Source organism: Leiobunum rupestre, chromosome 11 (genome assembly GCF_980474605.1).
Source record: "Leiobunum rupestre chromosome 11, qqLeiRupe1.1.hap1, whole genome shotgun sequence".
In the NCBI taxonomy this organism is placed as follows: Eukaryota; Metazoa; Arthropoda; class Arachnida; order Opiliones; family Sclerosomatidae; genus Leiobunum; species Leiobunum rupestre.
This window is the reverse complement of record NC_143394.1, coordinates 31,898,058-31,920,390: the sequence shown is the minus strand read 5'-3', so window position 1 is coordinate 31,920,390 and position 22,333 is coordinate 31,898,058. Positions and strand designations below refer to the sequence as shown.

The following is a 22,333-nucleotide window of genomic DNA, read 5'->3' as shown; positions in this document are numbered from 1 at the left end:
CACGCTTTGATTGAGCAGAAAACCTTATTTCCAGCGCAACCCCCCGCCCTCACTTCATTCCCCCCTCTTGTTCTCTCACGTGTAAACATAATCATTTTCGCTCTCGAAAGAGTCCCCATGTGTTTGTGTTTTCGTCTAGCGCCGCATTCGGTATGGTGAAACTATAGCTATAGCCTATACTGTTTCTGTAGCTGTTGGATTGGTTATCGCATTGTCGCTGCGAAGACGACAACATTAAACTTGGCGGAAAAATAGATGGTAGCTAGGAGTAACAAACACAGCACCCCGCACAAAGAGAGCGCAACCCGTCAAAAGTCGTGGATTTTCTTGTGTACAGTTTTCATTGGTTAGCGCCTGCTGCCGTCGGAAGGGGAAAATTTGAAAATTGTCTTCCTTCAAATTGTAATCTATAGCTCTCTAGTCTTCATTTTTAAATCGACCCATAATGAAGTGCACAATGAATTTAAATTTAACACGAACTCTATTTACGACTTCCGAAATAAAAAATACTCCTAACAACTCAGCCTAAACTTAGTCATAGACTATACTCTATTTTTCCCTTAATATTGATAATATAAATACGTTATCAGCTTTCAAAAAAATTGCTCGAGATTATGTACTGAATTTTGGCTAGAAAATATTTTATATTTTCTAATTGTTAACTTACTGTGTTGTCAATAACCATTTCCTTTATTTTTTATGTAGATTTTTTTAACTGCGTTATAGGGCTTAAAAGTCTAACCATAGACTTAGCCCAGCACAATTGTAGCGAGGAAAACTGTTCTCTGTCAATAAAGAATTATTATTAAAATTATTAAGTTGAAGACGACGCTATATTTGTTTTTGCATTATGTAATACGACTTATAATATTATAATAGTGTTTAAATAAAAGATAATTAAGACGAAATCGTTACTAGTATACCAAAAGAAACATTTTCGGTAAACCAGGGTACACGAATACAATATTGTGTGTTTAGACAATGCTCACATAAATAATAAACGGAGTGATTTGGTATAATGTTCAAACTTTTATTTTGATCATCGTGTACCCTATTTTAGCAAAAACGTGTTAAAATTATGCCGTAAATCTTATAAGTTTTCTTTAACCGTCGAACTGAAAGCACTCTTAACCTGTTTTAAAGAACTAGGTTCTCTTAACGTTGTTGTTCAAACTTCAACATTAATAATTTTTTAAATGTTTATCCTTAAAAAGAGTATGCACTAAATAAACAAAATCGCCTGTTAACACGCGCTACGTCTTGTTTCTAACATGATCATCTCTAGCTTACGTTAAACATGGTGAAACCCAAATTTCTATCCCGCGACGGTCTTGTTTGTTGAAAAATATTTTTATAATACGGAATAAGTAGAATTGGATACGGATTTTTTAAAGTTCCACTATGTCAATTAAGCAGCACCCTGTTACTGAGAACCTCGGTTAATTAACTTAATTCCTTTTGTCTAACAAGGCGTTATAGGAAGTCTGAATTACGCGGAAGCACGTCGAATTTTGGTTCTAGTGATTATCCAATCCAAATCAGATGGTATTTCCGATATTTCCAGGAAATAAGAAAATTTGCCATGATAACTTATAATTATAGACGGTATTTGACTATTTTACCATTTTGAAGATCTACTTTTTTATTTATTTTATTTATTCTAAATTTCTAACAACAGAAATTTCCAGGATAAATTATAATTATAGACAGTATTTGACTATTTTAACATTTTGAAGTTTTACATTTTTATCTTCTCTATTTAATGGGAATTGTTACTAACAGTAGTTTATAATACATAATATAATAAGTACGAAGTGCCTACACTTATTGGAACCTGTGTCTTGAACAATAATAAATTAAATTATAAACAATTATGAGAAATTATCAAATTTGAATGCATTTAAATTTTAGATAGACAAATAAATTTAACGAAAAAACCTTAGCAAGCTCGCGGCTGTTTTCAATTAGAGCTACTTTCTTGACAAAACCGCGGAAGCATACACCGCATCGCGACTGTAGTACTCCACCTAACGACGTAAAATTTAAAAATTACACTGCATAGACATATTTACTTATTTATAAACCATATTTTTTCGATGAAATAGTTTTAGAAAAACGACTATACATGTATAGCAACGTATTGAAAAACGCACTACTTTGTTCTTTAGAAATGTATATAGAATAATCAACGGGAGCCAGCGAAGAAAATGACATCAGCAGTATAAGCGGATGAATACTTCACTGACTGATATATTATATACTTTTGTGACCAGTTTTTAAGAGGGTCAAAACCATCATGGCTACTAAAAGCCGTGATATTTCCAGTATTTAAAAAAGAAACGTGTATTTCTCGTACAACGTTGATGACAGTTTTATGGCTCTTAATAATATATCAAATTTTCCTACAATCGGGAAATTAATGTTTCATTAACATTATTCGTTCGAGTTTTGGTCTCAATCGAGCTTGAACTCCGGAGGTCATCCTCAGCCAGGATTTTCCGCTTTTACAACACTAGGATCTTCGTTGCCTACTTAAGAGTGTTTTTCTTCTTAAAGAAATCGCGTAGGAGGGCATGTATAATAAATAGCTAAAGTGGGTAGACCCATTTTAGCGCGCTTACGATCTGACCAGCCTAATGGCTAGAATATTATTTCTGCCGCTCGTTTGAGACACGCGAAAAAAGGGCCAATTTTGTATGTTAATGGAACATGAGCGCTGTGTCCAGTTGCTTCAATTTATTGTTCCGTAGTTTCGCGTTCGAACTGGAACGCGTGAGATTGCACGGGGCTTTTGTAAAAGCCTAGACGTTCGGACGTATAGCGCTTAAACCCTCTAAAGCCACGTTCACACTTACCCCTAGAATCGCTTAGTTTTAGATAACTAATTTCCAAAACTAGCGTGAGAAATCGCTTCTTGTTGGTTCGGGAAGCAACTCGTCCAAGTCGGTTCGCTTAGAATCGCTTTCAGAACGATAAGGCGGGCAAGTAAAATTGCTCGTATTTTCCAAAATAAAGGGAATAAAATTCTAAATATTGTCAAATAATATTACTGTATGTATAGTAAACATGATTCACTAATTGTTTTGGGATACATTTTAGTATTTTAAAAATTCTGGTCATAATTTGAAATGGCGTTAAGCCTTGGCTATAAGCGAACCGGGGTGAAGCGATTTTGAACGTGTGAACCAAGAATTATCGTCGGCGGTCAAAACTGGCATTCAAACTGACCTAAACTGGGTTTTAGGCTCTAGTGTGAACGTGGCTTAATTTAACCGTAACTATATAATGTTTTAAAAGAGGGTTCCAGCGAGAGAGGTGGTTCAAAACCCGTTTACCGTTTCGAAACTGGTTCAGATTGGCGCGTTGAAGATCTTTTTGGGAATTGAGGATGAAACGTCCTTGACTTTCGGCGCTAGAAGGTCAAGTACGAAGAAACCAGAAACTTTTTATTTGCCCGTTCCTCTTTCGCGTTTCAATTCGTTCAGACGCCAGTGACAGTGTTTCTCGAGTTCGACCCCTTTCCAAGTTTCGCCTTTTTCTTCGGCTACTTCTTCTTGCAGTTGTTGTTGCAGGTCAGATTTTTCCTAGGTTACCTTTTAGGTCGTTATGGCAACGGGAACTCCTTTTCAGGTAGCCGGATGGTCAAGGAGCTTACGAAATCTGCTTTACATGTAGGGAGAAATTACAATAATTATTTTTGGGTATCTAAAAAATATACCAGAAATGGCGGTAATATCTAAGAAATAGCAGTAATATCCTGGAAATATCTGTAATATCCAAGAAATATATCGGTAACACCTAAGAAATATCGGTAATATCTAAGAAATATTTCAGAAATATCGGTAATATCTAAGAAATATCGGTAATATCCAAGAAATATCGGTAATATCTAAGACATATTTGATAAATATTTTCATATTTGAAACATCTGATAAATATTTTAAATGTCTGAAAAATATTGAAAAATATTTCATAAATATTGATAAATATTTGATAAATATTGATAAATATTTGATAAATATTGATAAATATTTGATAAATATTGATAAATATTTGATAAATATTGAAAAATATTTGATAAATATTGATAAATATTTGATAAATATTGAAAAATATTTGATAAATATTGATAAATATTGATAAATATTTGATAAATATTGATAAATATTTGATAAATATTAATAAATATTTGATAAATATTAATAAATATTTGATAAATATTGAGAAATATTTGATAAATATTGAGAAATATTTGATAAATATTAAGAAATATTTGATAAATATTGATAAATATTTGATAAATATTGAAAAATATTTGATAAATATTGAGAAATATTTGATAAATATTGAGAAATATTTGATAAATATTAAGAAATATTTGATAAATATTGATAAATATTTGATAAATATTGAAAAATATTTGATAAATATTGAAAAATATTTGATAAATATTGAAAAATATTTGATAAATATTGATAAATATTTGATAAATATTGATAAATATTTTATAAATATTGATAAATATTTTATAAATATTGATAAATATTTTATAAATATTGATAAATATTTGAGAAATATTGATAAATATTGAGCCATATTTTATAAATATTGATAAATATTTGAAAAATATTGATAAATATTGATAAATATTTGAGAAATATTGAGAAATATTTGAGAAATATTGAGAAATATTTGATAAATATTGAGAAATATTGATAAATATTTGATAAATATTGATAAATATTTGATAAATATTTGATAAATATTGATAAAAATTTGATAAATATTGATAAATATTTGAGAAATATTGATAAATATTGATAAATATTTGAGAAATATTGATAAATATTTGAGAAATATTGATAAATATTTGAGAAATATTGATAAATATTTGATAAATATTGATAAATATTTGAGAAATATTGATAAATATTGATAAATATTTGATAAATATTGATAAATATTTGATAAATATTGATAAATATTTGATAAATATTGATAAATATTTGAGAAATATTGATAAAGATTTGATAAATATTGATAAATATTTGAGAAATATTGATAAATATTTGATAAATATTGATAAATATTTGAGAAATATTGATAAATATTGATAAATATTTGATAAATATTGATAAATATTTGATAAATATTGATAAATATTTGAGAAATATTGATAAATATTTGAGAAATATTGATAAATATTTGATAAATATTGATAAATATTTGATAAATATTGATAAATATTGATAAATATTTGATAAATATTGATAAATATTTGAGAAATATTGATAAATATTTGATAAATATTGATAAATATTTGATAAATATTGATAAATATTTGATAAATATTGATAAATATTTGATAAATATTGATAAATATTGATAAATATTGATAAATATTTGATAAATATTGATAAATATTTGAGAAATATTGATAAATATTTGATAAATATTGATAAATATTTGATAAATATTGATAAATATTTGAGAAATATTGATAAATATTGATAAATATTTGAGAAATATTGATAAATATTTGAGAAATATTGATAAATATTTGAGAAATATTGATAAATATTTGATAAATATTGAGAAATATTTGATAAATATTTGAGAAATATTGATAAATATTTGAGAAATATTGATAAATATTTGATAAATATTGATAAATATTTGATAAATATTGATAAATATTTGAGAAATATTGATAAATATTGATAAATATTTGATAAATATTGATAAATATTTGAGAAATATTGATAAATATTTGATAAATATTGATAAATATTGATAAATATTTGATAAATATTGATAAATATTTGATAAATATTGATAAATATTTGATAAATATTGATAAATATTTGAGAAATATTGATAAATATTTGATAAATATTGATAAATATTTGATAAATATTGATAAATATTGATAAATATTGATAAATATTTGATAAATATTGATAAATATTTGAGAAATATTGATAAATATTTGATAAATATTGATAAATATTTGATAAATATTGATAAATATTTGATAAATATTGATAAATATTTGATAAATATTGATAAATATTTGATAAATATTGATAAATATTTGAGAAATATTGATAAATATTGATAAATATTTGATAAATATTGATAAATATTTGATAAATATTGATAAATATTTGAGAAATATTGATAAATATTTGAGAAATATTGAGAAATATTTGATAAATATTGAGAAATATTTGATAAATATTTAAGAAATATTGATAAATATTTGATAAATATTGAGAAATATTTGATAAATATTTTAAACATCTGATAAATATTTTAAATGTCTGAAAAATATTGAGAAATATTCGATAAATATTGGGAAATATCTAAAATATTGGGAAATATCTAAAATATTGGGAAATATCTAAAATATTGGGAAATATCTAAACTATTGGGAAATATCTAAAATATTGGGAAATATCTAAAATATTGGGAAATATCTAAAATATTGGGAAATATCTAAAATATTGGGAAATATCTAAAATATTGGGAAATATCTAAAATATTGGGAAATATCGAAACAAAACTCAAAAACTAGAGAAATACAATAGAAATATATGTGATGTTGACATTAGCTGATGTGGTGAATCTTGAAAAGCGCACGGAATGACAAAATAACGCGACAACAACTTTGTATGAAGTGAGACTTCGTATATTCCTTAGACGTCTGTTTTTGAACATTCTATTTTTAGGTTATCGTTCAGTTGAAAATCGTGTTTTTTGAAATTCTATAATTTATTATTTTTATTTGTTAGCCACGAAGTTTCGTTTGGCACGCGGTAACCGAATTCAAGGCCATTGCTAAACGATACAACCAAGGTCATGACCGGGCGAAATTTCTGTTAACAATTAATCCGACGAGTCACTTTCGCCTTTGCCATGATTAGCAGCGTGAGTCGTCAAAGGAACTGCGCTAAAATTAGCATACTAAGAGAGCCATGGACGTATATATTCGCGCCACTTGAAAGTATCAGGGTTAGTGGGTCATTTTTCATTGCCACGAGTGTTGTCAAATCTTTTGTTTCGTTCGCTTTTCATACAGAAAGAATCGCGAGTAAAGCTGATGAAAATGTCCGTTACGACGAGCACGAGTGAAAACGGATTCTGATTACTAATAATAACGCGTCTTGAGAGCGGATAGTCACGCTAGCGAGGACACCCTCGCTCCAGCTCGACAGGGCTTTCGACAAAATTTGCAGCCCGAAATTTCACGCATCAGAGATAAGCTACTCCACTACTTACTATTTGTTCCTAAAAGTTGTTGATAGTTGCGAAAATGTTTAAGGCCTGCTTTTCACTCGTGCAAAAACGCACCAACGGCGAGTGTCTGCTCAAAAAAATTCTTTTAGGCCTAAGACAGAGATTTTTGCGTCGATGATCGCCATTGTAGCGATTTTGCGTAAGTAACGTAATAACATAAGTCTATAATATTGTTTCATAAGTTTATCACTTTGGGGAATATTTTACTGACAAGGAGACGACCCGAGGTGTTACACACCGATTTTCTTCAAACTCGGGGGATTGGTAGACCTTCATGAAACTTGAAAAATGCTAAAGGGAATTTGTTCAATGGACAACGGTTTTGCCATGGCAACGAAAAATGTTTTTGACAACATAAAAATGAAATTTTCCTATTTAAAAATTTTAAAATACCAAAATTATAAAAAAAAAAATTAAAAATTGACGAAAAAAATCAAAATTGATCACATTTTGATCAATTTGAACCAAATGGGTGAAAATGAACCGATATGGCTTAAATAGGAAAAATTTCAATTTTATGTTGTCAAAAACATTTTTTGTTGCCATGGCAAAACCGTTACCCATTGAATAAATTCCCTTTAGGATTTTTCAAGTTACATGAAGGTCTACCAATCCCCCGAGTTTGAACGAAATCGGTGTGTAACACCTCGGGTCGTCTCCTTGTGAGTGCTAGTAAAGGAGTGACGTCATCCCAAGAAAATCGCCCCCTACCGAGGCGCTGTCAAAGGCTAAGTGTGACGCGGGGGCGAGCGGACGCAAAACGGCGACGAAGCCCGTAATGCAGTCTGTCTTGTGAATAACTCTCAGTAAAGTGTCACACAATATTATACACTTATGGTAATAACCATAAGTATGACTCTTCCTATTGTTCTAATGAAAATTTCGGTACCGAACCTTTCTCAACACTGACACTCTGGATTTGCAATTGAAATGAGTAGTTTATTTCGCCTTGGGCTTACATATGTGTAGAAAAATTTATATTTTCAATGGTAACTCCATTAGTGGACAATATTTAAATACCCGAAGTCTTACCAGATGGCACCAATAGTCTGAAATGTCATGTCTGTCAAAAATACGTTAATTGAAGACTGCGAAAATTTCTAGCGAATAATAACAAAAGTGACATAATTACCAAAAGTGTGTCAATCGGACCTATTTCGTAATGAATGTTACGAGCGAAATAAAAGTTGGGAGGGGAGAAGGGAAAGTATGCCTTGGGGAGGGAATGAAGTTAAAACCAACAAATAACGCCTCGTAGTGAGGAACGGAGGAACTAAATAGCACTGGTCAAAGTTAGTGTATTTTTTGATTTTACGATATAATACCATAGACTAAAAAAGATCCAGAAAGGCGACAATAAATAGTCTTTTATGTGGTGGATCTCGAGTCGAGCATTCATTAAACCTTTAGCAGGGATTGTCACTTTTGGTAATTATAATGACTTTAAGCGAATATTAGCATCACATAAGAATATATTATATTATAATTTATCATATAGCAAGTTTCTAAGACTATTACAGAAGGAAAATATGATATATTAATTAGTATATATTTTTATGTGGTGTAATTTTAACATTTTACATGATTAGGAGAAGAAATACGATAAATAAAACTTTGGGCGGTGAGGCGATGACGAGAATTTTGTGCCCAGTCAAGCCTATGAAGATGGACCCTTCTTTCGTAAAATATATTTTGTGAACTTAAATAGTATTTCTATTAAAAAATAAAAAAAATGGATTTAATTTAATGCAACAACGTAATGACATGATACATGGCGCGATTGAAATTATTGAATGGACATTTAACGCGTGGCTTGCGGCGAAAACAGCTTTTCATCATTGGTAGAGCGGAGCGTTTTGCTAAACCACAAAGTAGTCAAACTTAGGAGCACAATCAAGCAGACCGAGATTGTAACCATGGCCGAGAACGTTGCCTGTCGTAAGCATATCGTTCCGTCCGTTGGACCTGCCCCAAAAAAACAAAACGATGTTAAGGATCTTTGTGACCATTTTATTTTAGTCAGCGTTACCATAAGACTATAATTACATAACATAAGTATGTTATAATTACTGCTAGCTTTATGTGGATTGACTTAGTATTGACTCTATACCCAAAAATACCTAAAGGTAAAAACAAATCGGCTAGGCTAGGCTAATACCCAAGGCACCACCTTAGGCCTAAGTCATCAAGCGACTTTGAAAGCCTTTAATTCAGGTGACCGGGTTACAATGCGTAGGAGGGTGGTGGCAAGCCCTTAATGCTAAGCGAGCCAACAGATCCCTACACTAACTATTACCGTTAACCTCAACAAGTTTTTTTGGAAGGGGAAACCGAAGAGCTCGGGGGAAACCCCTTAAACCAGTGGGGAGAGAACTTGCAAACTCAACGCGGAAGGAGTTGTTCCGAGTTTTCACCCAGTGCCACAAGTTGGGATCGAACCCGGCTCCTCTTGCTGCGAGGCGAAAGTGCTAATCACTCCGCTCCTCCTAGCAGGGAAGGTCAAGCTTCCATTATTACTCACTGGTGGCGCGACAGTCTAGAACGTAGTACTGTTCCGCCGCCGATCCAACGCCGCCGTCGCCGTTATTTTATCTGGTGCCGAACCACTGCCGCCGAATCATTTACTTTTCAGCGCGCCGCCGTTATATTTTGATCCCGCCGCCGATTTTGTTTTGAGATTTTCTAAGTAACTTTATTATTTTTTTCCTTCAAAAACATTTTGGAATTTTATTTTTCTAGGGGGGGGGGGGGGGGAGTTTTGCCGCTTCGCGCCGCCGCGGCCACCGAATAGTCACATATAGTCACTCGCAAATACTACGCGTTGGACAAGACAAAGAGCTCATATTAGGCTTAATAACTTAGTAGTCAACCAAATATATGTTTTCAGTTTAGTAAAATTTTAATACTCGGAAGATACGCCACTGACAGACTTATGTGAAATATTGTATAGACTCTTAAACGCGCCTTCCCAATCGACCGCCATTACCTTACAGTCTACGGCAGTGTGAGAAATAAGGCACTATCACAGACCAATCACCAGTTTAAAAATAAAATGCTTGAGGTGTTAGTGGCCCTAGTGACCACTTAATTAATTCAAAAGTTTTTTCCCTTCAAGATTTTAGTTCATTAAAAAAATACTAAATTAATCCCTAAAATTGTTTGGTCTTTGCTTGTATGCTGTGTGCTTGGCCTTGTGTCAATTGTGTGAAAGCCTGATTTTTAAGGTTAAAAATGGTAAGTGGCCAGTGTCCAGTTTCTTAATTAAACTACCTAGGCTCTACTGGCCACAGGTCCAGTTTAGAAAAATTCCTTATTTCTCAGCCTGGTATACGGGGAGGGTGATGAAAAAACCGGTTTTGAGGGGATGAAATTTCTGCGGTAGAGGGCTTGTTCGTTAGTTGTCTGTACGATAATGGCGGCGCCCAGTAAATGTTTCTAAAAAGAGTCTATAAGCTTATGTCGTTACCTTGAATCGCGACTAAGGCTTCGTTGGTCGACTCGTGACGGACGTCCAAGGCCTGCATCAAGCTGACGCTTTCGGACATAGCGGTGTCGTTTCGTTCCGATTCGTCCGTAGATCGTTTGGTCAAACTTCGCCAGTAGCAGCGTTGCGGCTATTGGTTATAAAAGGACATGGTCAAGGTCATTGAATTTCAGATCCGCCCAAACACGGAAAAGGTTGATCAAGTTCCAGATGCACTTTAACTTACGGGGCAGGTTCCGTGGCACATTCTAACGTCGCATTCCAAGTACAAAGCTGGACTTCCGGTGAACCTGAAGGCCTTGAGGAAAGCGTACAAGGTGACCTTTTCCTCCTCCGTGTCCACGCTGTTGAAGCCTCGGAATCGACTGATTAATTTCTCGCTCAGGACGCATCTAAGAATAACCGACTGCCTATTACTACCGAATCTTTATGACACGGTGTTCAGCTAAAGACCTACCCATTGGCATCTATTAGTTGCAGCTTTTTCTGACCACCGTTGTGAGCCACACAGTTACTGACCACGATATCGAAACCAACTGCCAAAAAGATTGAATTTAGCCAACTAGTTAAAAAAACTACACGCCATGGTGCTTTATACCGGTAATGCTTTTCATATGTATCATCAAAGTAAGAGCGTCTCCGACCGTCACTGGTCCCGCGATCCTGGTTCCCGTCGTCCCGTAACCTTTCCTGATCTCCATGGTGCACTGCGGAGGGGTCAAGGTGAAGGCCATGGCGGCTTGACCCGTGTTGATTCTCTTGGAGAATAGAAGGAAGGAACTGCTTGAGAAAGAAACCAACGGTTATTGTTCGATTCGCGAATTGTAACAACGAGGAGCAACAAACGCAAGGAGAACGCAGCTAGCCTTTAAACACGCTAACGCAGTGTTGTGTACAAATTTCATTGGACGAGCCTTTACGCTGCACGTTTTAAGGAAAGGGGTAAGACAATTTCCGCATTTTCCCCATCCGACGTCTAACCAATGACAACTGTATACAAGAAATTGCACGATTTTTGACGAGTTGCGCTCTCCTTGTGTGGGGTACTGTGTTTGTTGCTCCTAGGTAACAGCGTCATTCCGCATGATTTCGACCAGTGATCCCACCAGAGATTGACCGATTTTTATAAAATTTTACACACAACGTAGTGTGTTGAAGTAATTCAAATATCGAAGTATTAGCGTAAAATATTGAGAAGTTAATCATTGTTCGAAATCATATGGAATGACCGAAAAAGGCAGAAAAATCTCGATCTTACTCCACGTTGACCACCGGGAAATTGACCGTTTTCCAATAATCGTTGCCGTACTCGCAAGAAACCCGGATCTGTTCATCTTCCTCCTCCTCAATCAATTTGTTGAACTGCACAGTCAGCGTGTTGAACATGAATTGGTTGCTGTTTTGCTGCTCAAAATACATCGCAACTTGTGGCTTTTGTACAACAATGACAAAGGGAAAATGAACTTGAATACCATGGCGGTTTCTCCTGGGATCCCGTATTTGGTAATCGAGGCGGAGTAACCACGATATTGGGCGGTCGCTGTGCTCTGGCCTTCTTTTTCTCCCAAAGTACCACACCGATTTAATCGGATGAAGAACTGGTAGGAGGTGGCGCCAGTACCGTTGACGTAGACGCATTCGGTGTCCAAGGCGTACCCCGTGCTGTAGATGAGGCCGTTGAAGGAGCCGTTGAATCTCAAGGTCACCCGCATGTAATTGCTGTAGCAATCGGCTGATAGATCTGTGTTAAGTGAGAAGCGCTTGTAAAAACGGAAGGGTCAAAGAATATAAAAGGAATTTATATATTTATACACTCGGAATGTTTAAAGAAGACTATGGTGATCCTGATGATTCCCTTAGAAACGGACGTGGCTTACAACCGAGATTTTTAATTGCTACGCGATAACCTAAGCTTAAGCCTTGTCTGGAATAGAAGTTCACCTATACCGCGGAACCAGGGGGCCTATTCTGTAAATATTCGAAATCCAATTTTCGATCGAAAACTACATTTCGAACTTCGAGATCTCGACGAATGGTATTCGGTAAAGATTTCGAATAAGCATAAATCAATACAAACTGTCGAAGTCGATCTCGACATGGTATAGGGTATCGAGATCGAATTCCCATTCGATTTCTTACAGAATCGACCCCAAGGTCAGTTTTTTGAAGAAAATTATAAATTTTCCAAGATTTTCAGTGTGAAAACTAATCAGGGTTTCTAGTGTCTATTTTCCAACAACGGCGGCCAACAAATGAATTTGAAAATATTTGTTGTACATGTATTCAAACTTCGGACGTTTTTCGGCAGAGGGGCAATGAAGCTTTTGACATACTAAGTATATAGAAATATAATTTCCCGGATATACCCACGTTGAACTTTGGTGAGGTTCCCACGTAGGGCGCTGCCAAAACTGGGAAGGTTCGCGGTTTGATAGGGTGGTTGTTTGAATTCCGGTTTGGGGTACCGGTAAGCCGAAGCGTCCCTGGTGATACCGATACTGACTGGCGTCTGAGAGCGGAACTTTTCCCTCACCCGGGAATTTCTTTGGGTATCTTCTTTGTCTTTGATATCGTTGACGTTGGTCGAAGTTTCGTCGTTCGTTTGATCCTCTCCCTCCCCAAATTCGGTACTCGCCATTGAACCCTCTCTGAAAATTTGCAAACTACGCATAAATTTTGTATTTAGTTTTATCATGAATGTATTCATTTCGACCATGGTAATCTGAGTACTGGTCTGCTTTATCATCACGATGGTGCCGTGGTTCTAACGATTTTATTCGTCAACCTTTCGAAACTCAGTAATGTTTATTGCCAAGGCTTAACAGCTAAATTTTATTTTGTAATATTTGAACACCCGTCTTTTGGTTTGAACAAAAAATAATAAAAATATCAATATTACACGCCTTTGTTAATTATAATTAATATGTTTCGTAGTTATTTTTCTAATAATGACGAGTAAATTGATCCACCGGTTAACGCGCGAAATTCATGGTAGAAATCAATACCTTCATGGAGTTATTTATGTGTAAGGTAGTATTAATTACTCATAATCCTCTCGCTTGTAGTATTCTATCGTAGTTGCGTTGACATCTTCCGGTGATAAATCAACCGTTAGGGTAGTGGATTCGGTCGTTAGTTGAATTTCGTCCATCAAATCCGGGTTGGACGTTTGCGTCGGCAGTTCGGTCGCTATCGTCGTTATATTAGTTTCAATCGTATCTTCGTTTGATAAGGCGTTTGATTTTATAAAAATCTATCAAATAATATAATTAATTTGTGTCTGTAACTAAATATATTTGGTGGTTTAAAGGGAATAGAACCTCTAATATCAAGAATGAATTAAGATACCAAGAATATGGGAAAAATATTCTAAACCCCAATGGTGGCAATTACCTATTTAAGCTTTATCAGGGCCCCTCTGACCTTGATTTAGCGTCGTCTCGAGGCCCCGTTTTGTCAAAGACTCCCCGGGCCCCTAGGCTTATAGCTTATTCAGGGCTTCTATGACCTTGATATAGCGTCGTATCGGGGCCCTCGTTATTGGTAAAGGCTTCCCGGGCCCCTAGGCTTATAGCTTATTTAGGGCTTCTATGACCTTGATATAGCGTCGTATCGGGGCCCTCGTTATTGGTAAAGGCTCCCCGGGCCCCTAGGCTTTTAAGCCTACTTAGCCTATTGGTTAATCCGCATTCTTTGTAGCGAAATATCGTCTGCTTTCGATTTCTCGTATCACTCTTCCGTCATCTATCTTTACTATTCGTGTTTAAAAAGCAGACGAACTTACTCTACGAAGTACGAGAGGATAATACCAGAAGCTAATGCTATACTCCCACATTCTTAAATACGTAATTACAGGCTCACTGTGGCGACGCGGCAAATAATGTGTGGTCATTCTATAATTCGTTCTCACAAGGAGACATCCCGAAGTGTAACCCACCGATTTTGTTCAAACTCGGGGGATTGGTAGACCTTCATGTAACTTGAAAAATCCTAAAGGGAATTTATACAATGGGCAACCGTTTTGACATGGCAACGAAAAATGTTTTTGACAACAACAAATTTAAATTTTCCCATTGAAAATAACATGGGATTCTGACCGATTCCTAGGACCCCCCCCCCCCCCCTGTGAAAAATTTGAACAAATTTCAAAATTTCGAAAATGCCAAAAATAGAAAAAAATAGATAAAAATTGACAAAAAAAATCAAAATTGATCAACTTTAGATCAATTTGAGGTCAAAATCCCATGTTATTTTCAATGGGAAAATTTAATATTTTGTGTTGTCAAAAACATTTTTCGTTGCCATGGCAAAACGGTTGCCCATTGAATAAATTCCCTTTAGGATTTTTCATGATACATGAAGGTCTACCAATCCCCCGAGTTTGAACAAAATCATTGGGTTTCATTTCGGGATGTCTCCTTGTCAGTAAACATTTAAAGCGCTGAAACCAGGGAAGCCACACACTTATTTGAATGGTTATTATAAGCGCATGGCTTTACCTTGAAGGGCGACTAAGGCTTCGTTGGAGGTTATATTCCCTTTAAGCCAGGAAAGTAGCTTTCCGACTGAGTGATAACTCGTGGCAACTCCCATCCGCACTCGTGTTAATGACATTTCTTTTCGAATTTGGGGTGTTTGGCAAATAACTGGCCTAACGCACAATGATGCGCTGCATTTGATATTCGGCTCTGATGCCTTTTTCGTGCGAGGTTCGTTGCCTTTGAATTGAAAACTTTCTATTTCCATTCACGGAAAATCGTCTTTGCGAACGACGGAAGTTGTCATTTTTTAGGCATTTGCTTGGTGAACTCACGACTCTCTAAATTTGATTATAACCCGCGCTATTAAAATACCGGGATTAGCCGGAGCTGTGGGACTAACCTTTGACTACTAAATTGTTATATAACTATGGTTTAAGCCTCCAAAACGTCATTACGGATTTTGGAGGATGCTTGGTATCAGAAGTACAGGTACAAGGCTATTTTCGGTGTCTTTTTCGGATAATAACGAAGAAGTTTATAATATCTATCTTATCTTTTTCCGATAATAACGAATTTAGCCCACGCTATTTTTATTTTCTAAACCAATTTAAAAAAAATCAAGCTCACAACGTAAGCGGTATAAAATTACGAATATATATTTTTGTAAGAGTGTTTTTTATACGTCTGAATGCATAACGTTTTTCGTTGGCGAAACTTTCCCATAGTTGAACAATTTGAAACGGTGTTTTTGCTAGAACTATAAAACAAATGGGGGTCATTTAAATGTAAAAGACCGTGAATATATTCCTGGCCGTGGTCAATGGCCTAGTTCCATTCTCCCTTTTTTACAATTTTGAGATTTAAAAAAAAAAACCCCTGTGAATTAATTCCTTCAAAGGAACAATAAACATTCATTCATGGGAAAGGCAAGACTTGAACATCACCAAAAGGATTCTCGGTCGAAGGGGAGGTCTCGGAATAAAACTATTTAAATAAGCGCGATCACATATCTTCTTTTTTAAAGAACTTTATTGTTCCTCACTTCTGTATCGTAAAATTGAAATTCAATTTTTATTTTTATTTCAATGTAAACCTTGTAAATATTTTGTAGTTCCTTGGTAATTTTATCTTTTATACTATATGTTTATTTCGCTATCAGAGAAAGTGTAGTTTTTATTTTTAATAAATCCTGCTCGCGGATCCATTAATAGGTGTTTCTATAAAATAAATCAATAAAAATTATAAGTATAAAATGTTTTTATCTGCATCACGAGCGCAAGTTATTTATGTGCTTTATAGAGGTCGGGGATGGTTAACTTTTATTCAATAGATAAAGCTCTCAAAATTATTCGTAAAACATTTTGATCAAGTAATTTATATTTCTGTATTATCCGATTAATTTTTTTATAAATTTGTAAAATTAATCGGAAAAACGACGTTTTTTTCGATAAAAAACTCAAATTTTACGAATAATACATGTTTTTTAATCATTATCCGAAATATTAACCGGTAAATTTCTATGTTTACATTTTTTTCCACGAAAAAATAAATTTAAACATGGATAATGATTAACCGTCCCCGACCTCTAGTCCTTTACTTGCACGCCAGATTTGCACGCGGGTTTCGGATTCGGAAGGGTCCAGCGACTGCAGCGCGTGCTCTCTACCTTCAAGAGCTACAGCTAAGTGACGTAGACAAAACATATCACATGACCTCCCGTATTTTATAGAAACACCTATTTGATTCCTCTTTGATATAAAAGTGGTTTGTACAAAAAAACCTCTTTGTAAATTTGAGATTGGTATTGTAAATTTGTTTTAGGTAAATATGTAGTTAATTGTAAATCAAATTTGTAACTCGAGAACTTTGAAACATTTTACTGTTCTTCCCTGATTTAAAAAGGATTCTTGTAAGAGTTAATAAAAATGCATTCATTCATTCATCGTGGTTAGGACACTTATACAGGCGTTACTTTTTCGAGTCACTTTGAGCTTGTGGTCGGTAACCTCTCAGGTCGTGAGTCCATAACCAAAGACAATAAAGGTGCGAAGAAAGAGTGCTAAAAAAGTGGCGAGTGAAAGCCACCCTTTTTGCCAAGAAACTGGAAAATGGTCTAGATAATCTACGTTGATGTGGTCTGGGGGGAAATCGCTTTATTTTGGAAAGCGCCGTGTTTAAGGGCGGGTCTCCGAAACGTTGCTTTTGGATTATCCACCTTGCGCTTACCAGATTTACGGTCACGACCAGCAACATCCACCGCCGCGTAGGACATTCCATCCTTCCGAGATAAATCGTACGTTTACCTCAATTCGCACCTATTAGAGAAGGTATAAGATAATTGAAAAAGTCCGGAATTGAGATATAGAAATACAGTCGTTTAGCTAGACAATTATCCAACGCAAAGTTCCAAAGATTTAGATTTAGAGCGTTTTTGTCTCCGCATCAGGACGCGAATCATGGCACTCTGCTCGAATGATTTTGAAACGTCCGGACCCCCCAAAATTCGCGCCTTTTAAAGAACCAGAAGCTTTACCATCTTGCTGGTTTGGGTTGCGGTTTTTCCTCGCGATGACTGGTCGTTGAGGCGCCTTGGTAATTACCGTCCAGACCATGTGTGTTCTTTTATTTTGTCTCGCGAGTAACCTCAAGTCATGTATGACCATTATACGCGCGGGTACTGCTTCAATGGTTACTAACACTCTTTTTTTCTCTTTTTATTTGGTTCTTTGTCTACGTACTTAAGTCGAATGCCGGTATAATTAAGGTCTTACGTCATGTCCGTCGTACACCTCCCTCGCGCCGTTTAGGGCTAGTTTTCACTAGTCCAAAAACGCCACGACGGTTGGCTTCGACGCAAAAAATTCCCGTTAGGCCTAATACAATATTTTTGCGTCCGCCGTCGCCGTCGTCCTGTTTCTGTCCTAGTGAAAACCAGCCTTAACTTGACGATTTCGGAGTTTTATGTTTATTGTCTCGAAGACACTTCTGAACATTTTCCTCGGACCCAGTTTACTAATCTAACGAAAGCGTTCTTTCTTAATGGTTACGGGCTAGTTGGTGGTCTACCGCCGTTTTTATACCATTTAAAGAGGCGTATTGTTTGAATTCTTTGTGCAGATGTGAACAATGCCGTAAATCAAAAACGTTTAAAAGAATCGCTAATCTTTATTCTTTTCTATAACTGTCGCGGTGAAAAAAACAACTTGAATATTTTACGCATGGAAGCAGAAACGATTTATTGTAGTGAGACGGAACTCCTTTAAACTTGCCCGTATAACAGATGTATTTTATGAGAACGACAATGACATTTTACACATTTGGGTTTCAGTTGGAAGTATATAATAATATGTTTTTTTTAGTTTGATAATTTCTTTCACTCCGTTAAACTTATATTATTTTTAATAGTTTAAGCCGTAGTTTAAGGTATTAAATTATGTTGTATAACTAATTTCTAAGACTTGTACACTTGTAAAATAATGTAGACTAGGTTTCTGATTGCCAAGATTTTCTTGGATTTCCAAAGTTTTCTTTCGATTCGCAATGATTTTATGATTTCCAAAATAATCTTGGATTTCACAATATTTCTTTCGATTCCCAATTATTTTATAATCTCAGAAATAATCTTGGATTTATAAAAAATTCTTTTGATTCCCATTGATTTTAGGATTTCAAAAATAATCTTGGATTTCCAAATATTTCTTCCGATTCCCAATTATTTTATAATCTCAGAAATGATCTTGGATTTATAAAAATTTCTTTTGATTCCCATTGATTTTAGGATTTCAAAAATAATCTTGGATTTATAAATATTTCCTTCGGTTCTCATTGATTTTATGATTTCCAAAATAATCTTGGATATTTAGGATAGCCATTAAAGATTTTCCGATTATTTGGTTGAATTCATATGATTTTCTTGATTTTTTACGGATTACAAAGATTTTTCGAATTTATAAAAAATTCTTGCGATGGCCAACGATTTTATGATTTCAAAAATAATATTAGATTTTAAAGATTTAAATTAAAGATTTCGATTTTATGTTGAAGCCATGATTTACTGTATTTTTTACTGATTAGCAAAGATTTTCCAGAATTCAAGATTTCTTGATTTTTGAGATCATTTTAGATTATTTTCCAATTTCACCGATATTTTGAGATTTAGAAATCTTACTGGAAATTATAAGTAATCCGAATTTTATTTGGAAATATACACCCGATTTCTCTTGTCAAATACCAAAGTTTACTTCTAATTATAATATTTTAAAGTATGTGTCGTAATTTTCAAAAAAATTATTAAAAAATGAATACATTAATCGAGATTAATGATGGAAATCAGCCATCATGGAAAATTCCGGCCCAGTTACATTAAAACTATCCTCATCCAATTTCAACGGTTTAAAGCGAAAAATGTCATTTTCATATAATTTAAAAAAAAAATTTGAATCACAATTTATAAATTAAACCAAATTTCCTAAAAAAGAGTTACTTCTGAAATAATAAAAAAATTTCGACTAGAAATAATTTATTGCATTTTAAGAAAATAAATAACTTTGGTATTTTGTTTAAAGTTTTAATTGTACTTCAAAAACCGTTTATTAACGACCAAATACCTTAGTACAAATATTTAGTTTAAAAACCAAGGAACAATTCGAGCTATAACTCTTGAAAATTGGAGGCGATCATAATGAGGTAATAGTGATTTTGCGTAATTAAGCCGCCATTTTCCAAGATGTCAGATTTTCCCCAGATGACTAGTTGGGGAATTTCTCAGCACGTGAGTGCCTAAAGTTCTATAAAAGGCTTTAAAAGCCTTAAGTTAACAAATATAAATATTTGTTTTGAATTTTGAAATAACCTTCAAAAATTACAACATAACTATTTTTAAAATAAACTAATTAGAATTACATTTTATCCGGTACAATTAGTGATACGAGTTAAACTAATATTTTAAAACCACGATTTAAATTATTCATAATTAGTTAGACTCCATATTATTTAGCTTCATGCAAACCAAATTAAAAAGGATTAAATTTTGCAAATTTTTATTAATCTTACCTTAAATAAATTTTATATAGAATCCTAAGAAATTTCAATTGTTACCAATAACTAAAATACAGTTACACTACTTCGACTCAAAATTATAATAAAGTTTAAAAATTATTTCCAAATGAAATTGAACTTTCTCTGAAATAATGTTGGATCGGAAGTGAGTGACCATTCGGGGTTGGTTACGAATTCAGTTTGGAGACTGTTCGGGGGCCGGTCTGGCACCAGCACGATGGGAAAGTCAACTTTCTTTCAGCCCTCCCTGTTTTTTGCTGCCCCGAAAAAGAAGAGTGAGTGAGAGTGAGAAAGAGATGCCTATTGTTGTTCTCTCCCATTTCACGGTGATTTTAACCACAGTCGGGCTAATGCTCATCCCGTGATCGTGCTTCGCGATTATCATCCGTGCTATGATGGCTCGCGTTTTGTCAGAAGAAACATTGATTTATTTTAGGGATTAGCTCAGAAGATAGGTATCCGTCGAAGACGTTAAAATGAAATATTATCAAGCTCGATGAACTTTCCAATAACTGCGTACACCACAAAACTGCTCGATATGTACCGCTTACTAATATAAAATGCCAAAATTACACCGCGTAGGGATATTTAATCATTTTGGATCACATGGTTTTTCTGTAATAGTTTTAGAAAATCATTATATGACCAGAAGTATATAATTTATATCTTACCAGAGAAGTAACAATCTACCAGTATCGCTAATGTTATTCGTTTGTAACACGCACCTACGCCGGTTCCCGTTGATTTTTACAAAAAAAACGTTTGGCAAGAAAAAGTAGTGCGGGGTGAAAACCGTCATATTGAGATTCTTAAATGCTATTTTATACGGAAAATTTAGTTTAACACTAGGTAAATATTTCTACGCAGTGTTACTTTTATATTTTACACTTTTAATCGAAGTAAGAGACTAGGTATATTTTGAACCGTGATGCTTATTGACTATTTCGCACTATTTTCACCCGAAACGTATTTTGAAAAATAATCGGTAACCTACAAAGGTTAAATAAATAATAATCAGCTAGTCTAAAACCCTAGGCTCTAGTCATCGAGCGACTTTTAATGTCTTTAAACAGGTGGCCGGGTTACAATGCGTAAGGAGGCTGGTACGAGGGGTCGGACATTTGCCTGTTTTGTGTACGGGATTTTGGATTTTTAAAAAATCCAGGATTTTTTATTGTGGATTTGTCATACAAAGTCTATGGGAGAAAAATTCTTGGATTTTGGATTTGTGGATTTTTTTCTAAATTTTGTACGGGATTTGGCCAAATGACCGACCCCTCGGGCTGGTAGCGAGCACTTCATGCCACGCGAGCCAATTCACACTAACTATTACCGTTAACCTCTACAAGGTACATGTTTCAACTAAATAACATTAACGTTATAAATAGGGAGATGGATATATCTGAGTATTCGTATTTTATTCGAATACATTATCCCTGAGCTGTGTGTCACCGGAAAGTTTGAACTTGATCTTGCCTCGTCTATCAGAAGTTTCAAAATTCGGATGTTTTATTTATCGCAGAACCTAAATTTTATTTCTTTATTTTTTTGAGAAATATTTCAACTTCAAGATACACGCGTACAACATCGAACGGTTGTTTCTATGCCGTGACATGTTGCCTTTTCAAATATAATATTTGCGCGTGCACGATCTCTCCCCTACCTACTCGAGTTTCTGGGGCTTTTTTTACTTTACAGGTATTTCAGGCGGTGTGTTGTACCATAGGTTTATAAAATATCTCTTACCACAGAAGTATTCATCTAAGCCATAAAAATGAAACACGTACCTTCGGCGCATGTGTACACCATTTCAATCACCCGCGTGTACATCATTCCAATTCACCCGCGTGTACATCATTCCAATCCACCTACGTGTACACCATTTCAATCCCCCGCGTGTACATCACGACCATCCCCCGCGTGTACATCATTCCAATTCACCAGCGTGTACATCATTCCAATTCACCAGCGTGTACATCATTCCAATTCACCAGCGTGTACATCATTCCAA

General features: G+C 34.4%; 1 protein-coding gene across 1 annotated transcript; it reads right to left on the bottom strand.

Annotated features, from left to right (window-relative positions):
- Positions 1-10,745: 10,745 nt before the first annotated feature.
- Positions 10,746-17,536, bottom strand: LOC149922276 (uncharacterized). The gene is made up of 9 exons (XM_090162273.1): positions 17,491-17,536; positions 13,828-14,002; positions 13,154-13,431; positions 12,338-12,524; positions 12,042-12,230; positions 11,382-11,539; positions 11,241-11,319; positions 11,010-11,175; positions 10,746-10,913 (listed from the first exon to the last, which is right to left on the bottom strand). Exons 1-9 carry the CDS (start codon positions 17,534-17,536, stop codon positions 10,746-10,748), a joined length of 1,446 nt encoding a protein of 481 aa, XP_090018399.1.
- Positions 17,537-22,333: the final 4,797 nt, after the last annotated feature.

Excerpts from the sequence above, each read along its gene's own strand:
- LOC149922276 (XM_090162273.1), bottom strand. The coding sequence starts at position 17,536 with ATGTCCTACGCGGCGGTGGATGTTGCTGGTCGTGACCGTAAATCTG. Across the intron at positions 13,432-13,827 it reads TACAAGCGAGAGGATTATGA|AGAGGGTTCAATGGCGAGTA; the intron begins GTAATTAATACT and ends GCAAATTTTCAG. Across the intron at positions 11,540-12,041 it reads TTCCCGGTGGTCAACGTGGA|AATCAACACGGGTCAAGCCG; the intron begins GTAAGATCGAGA and ends ATTCTCCAAGAG.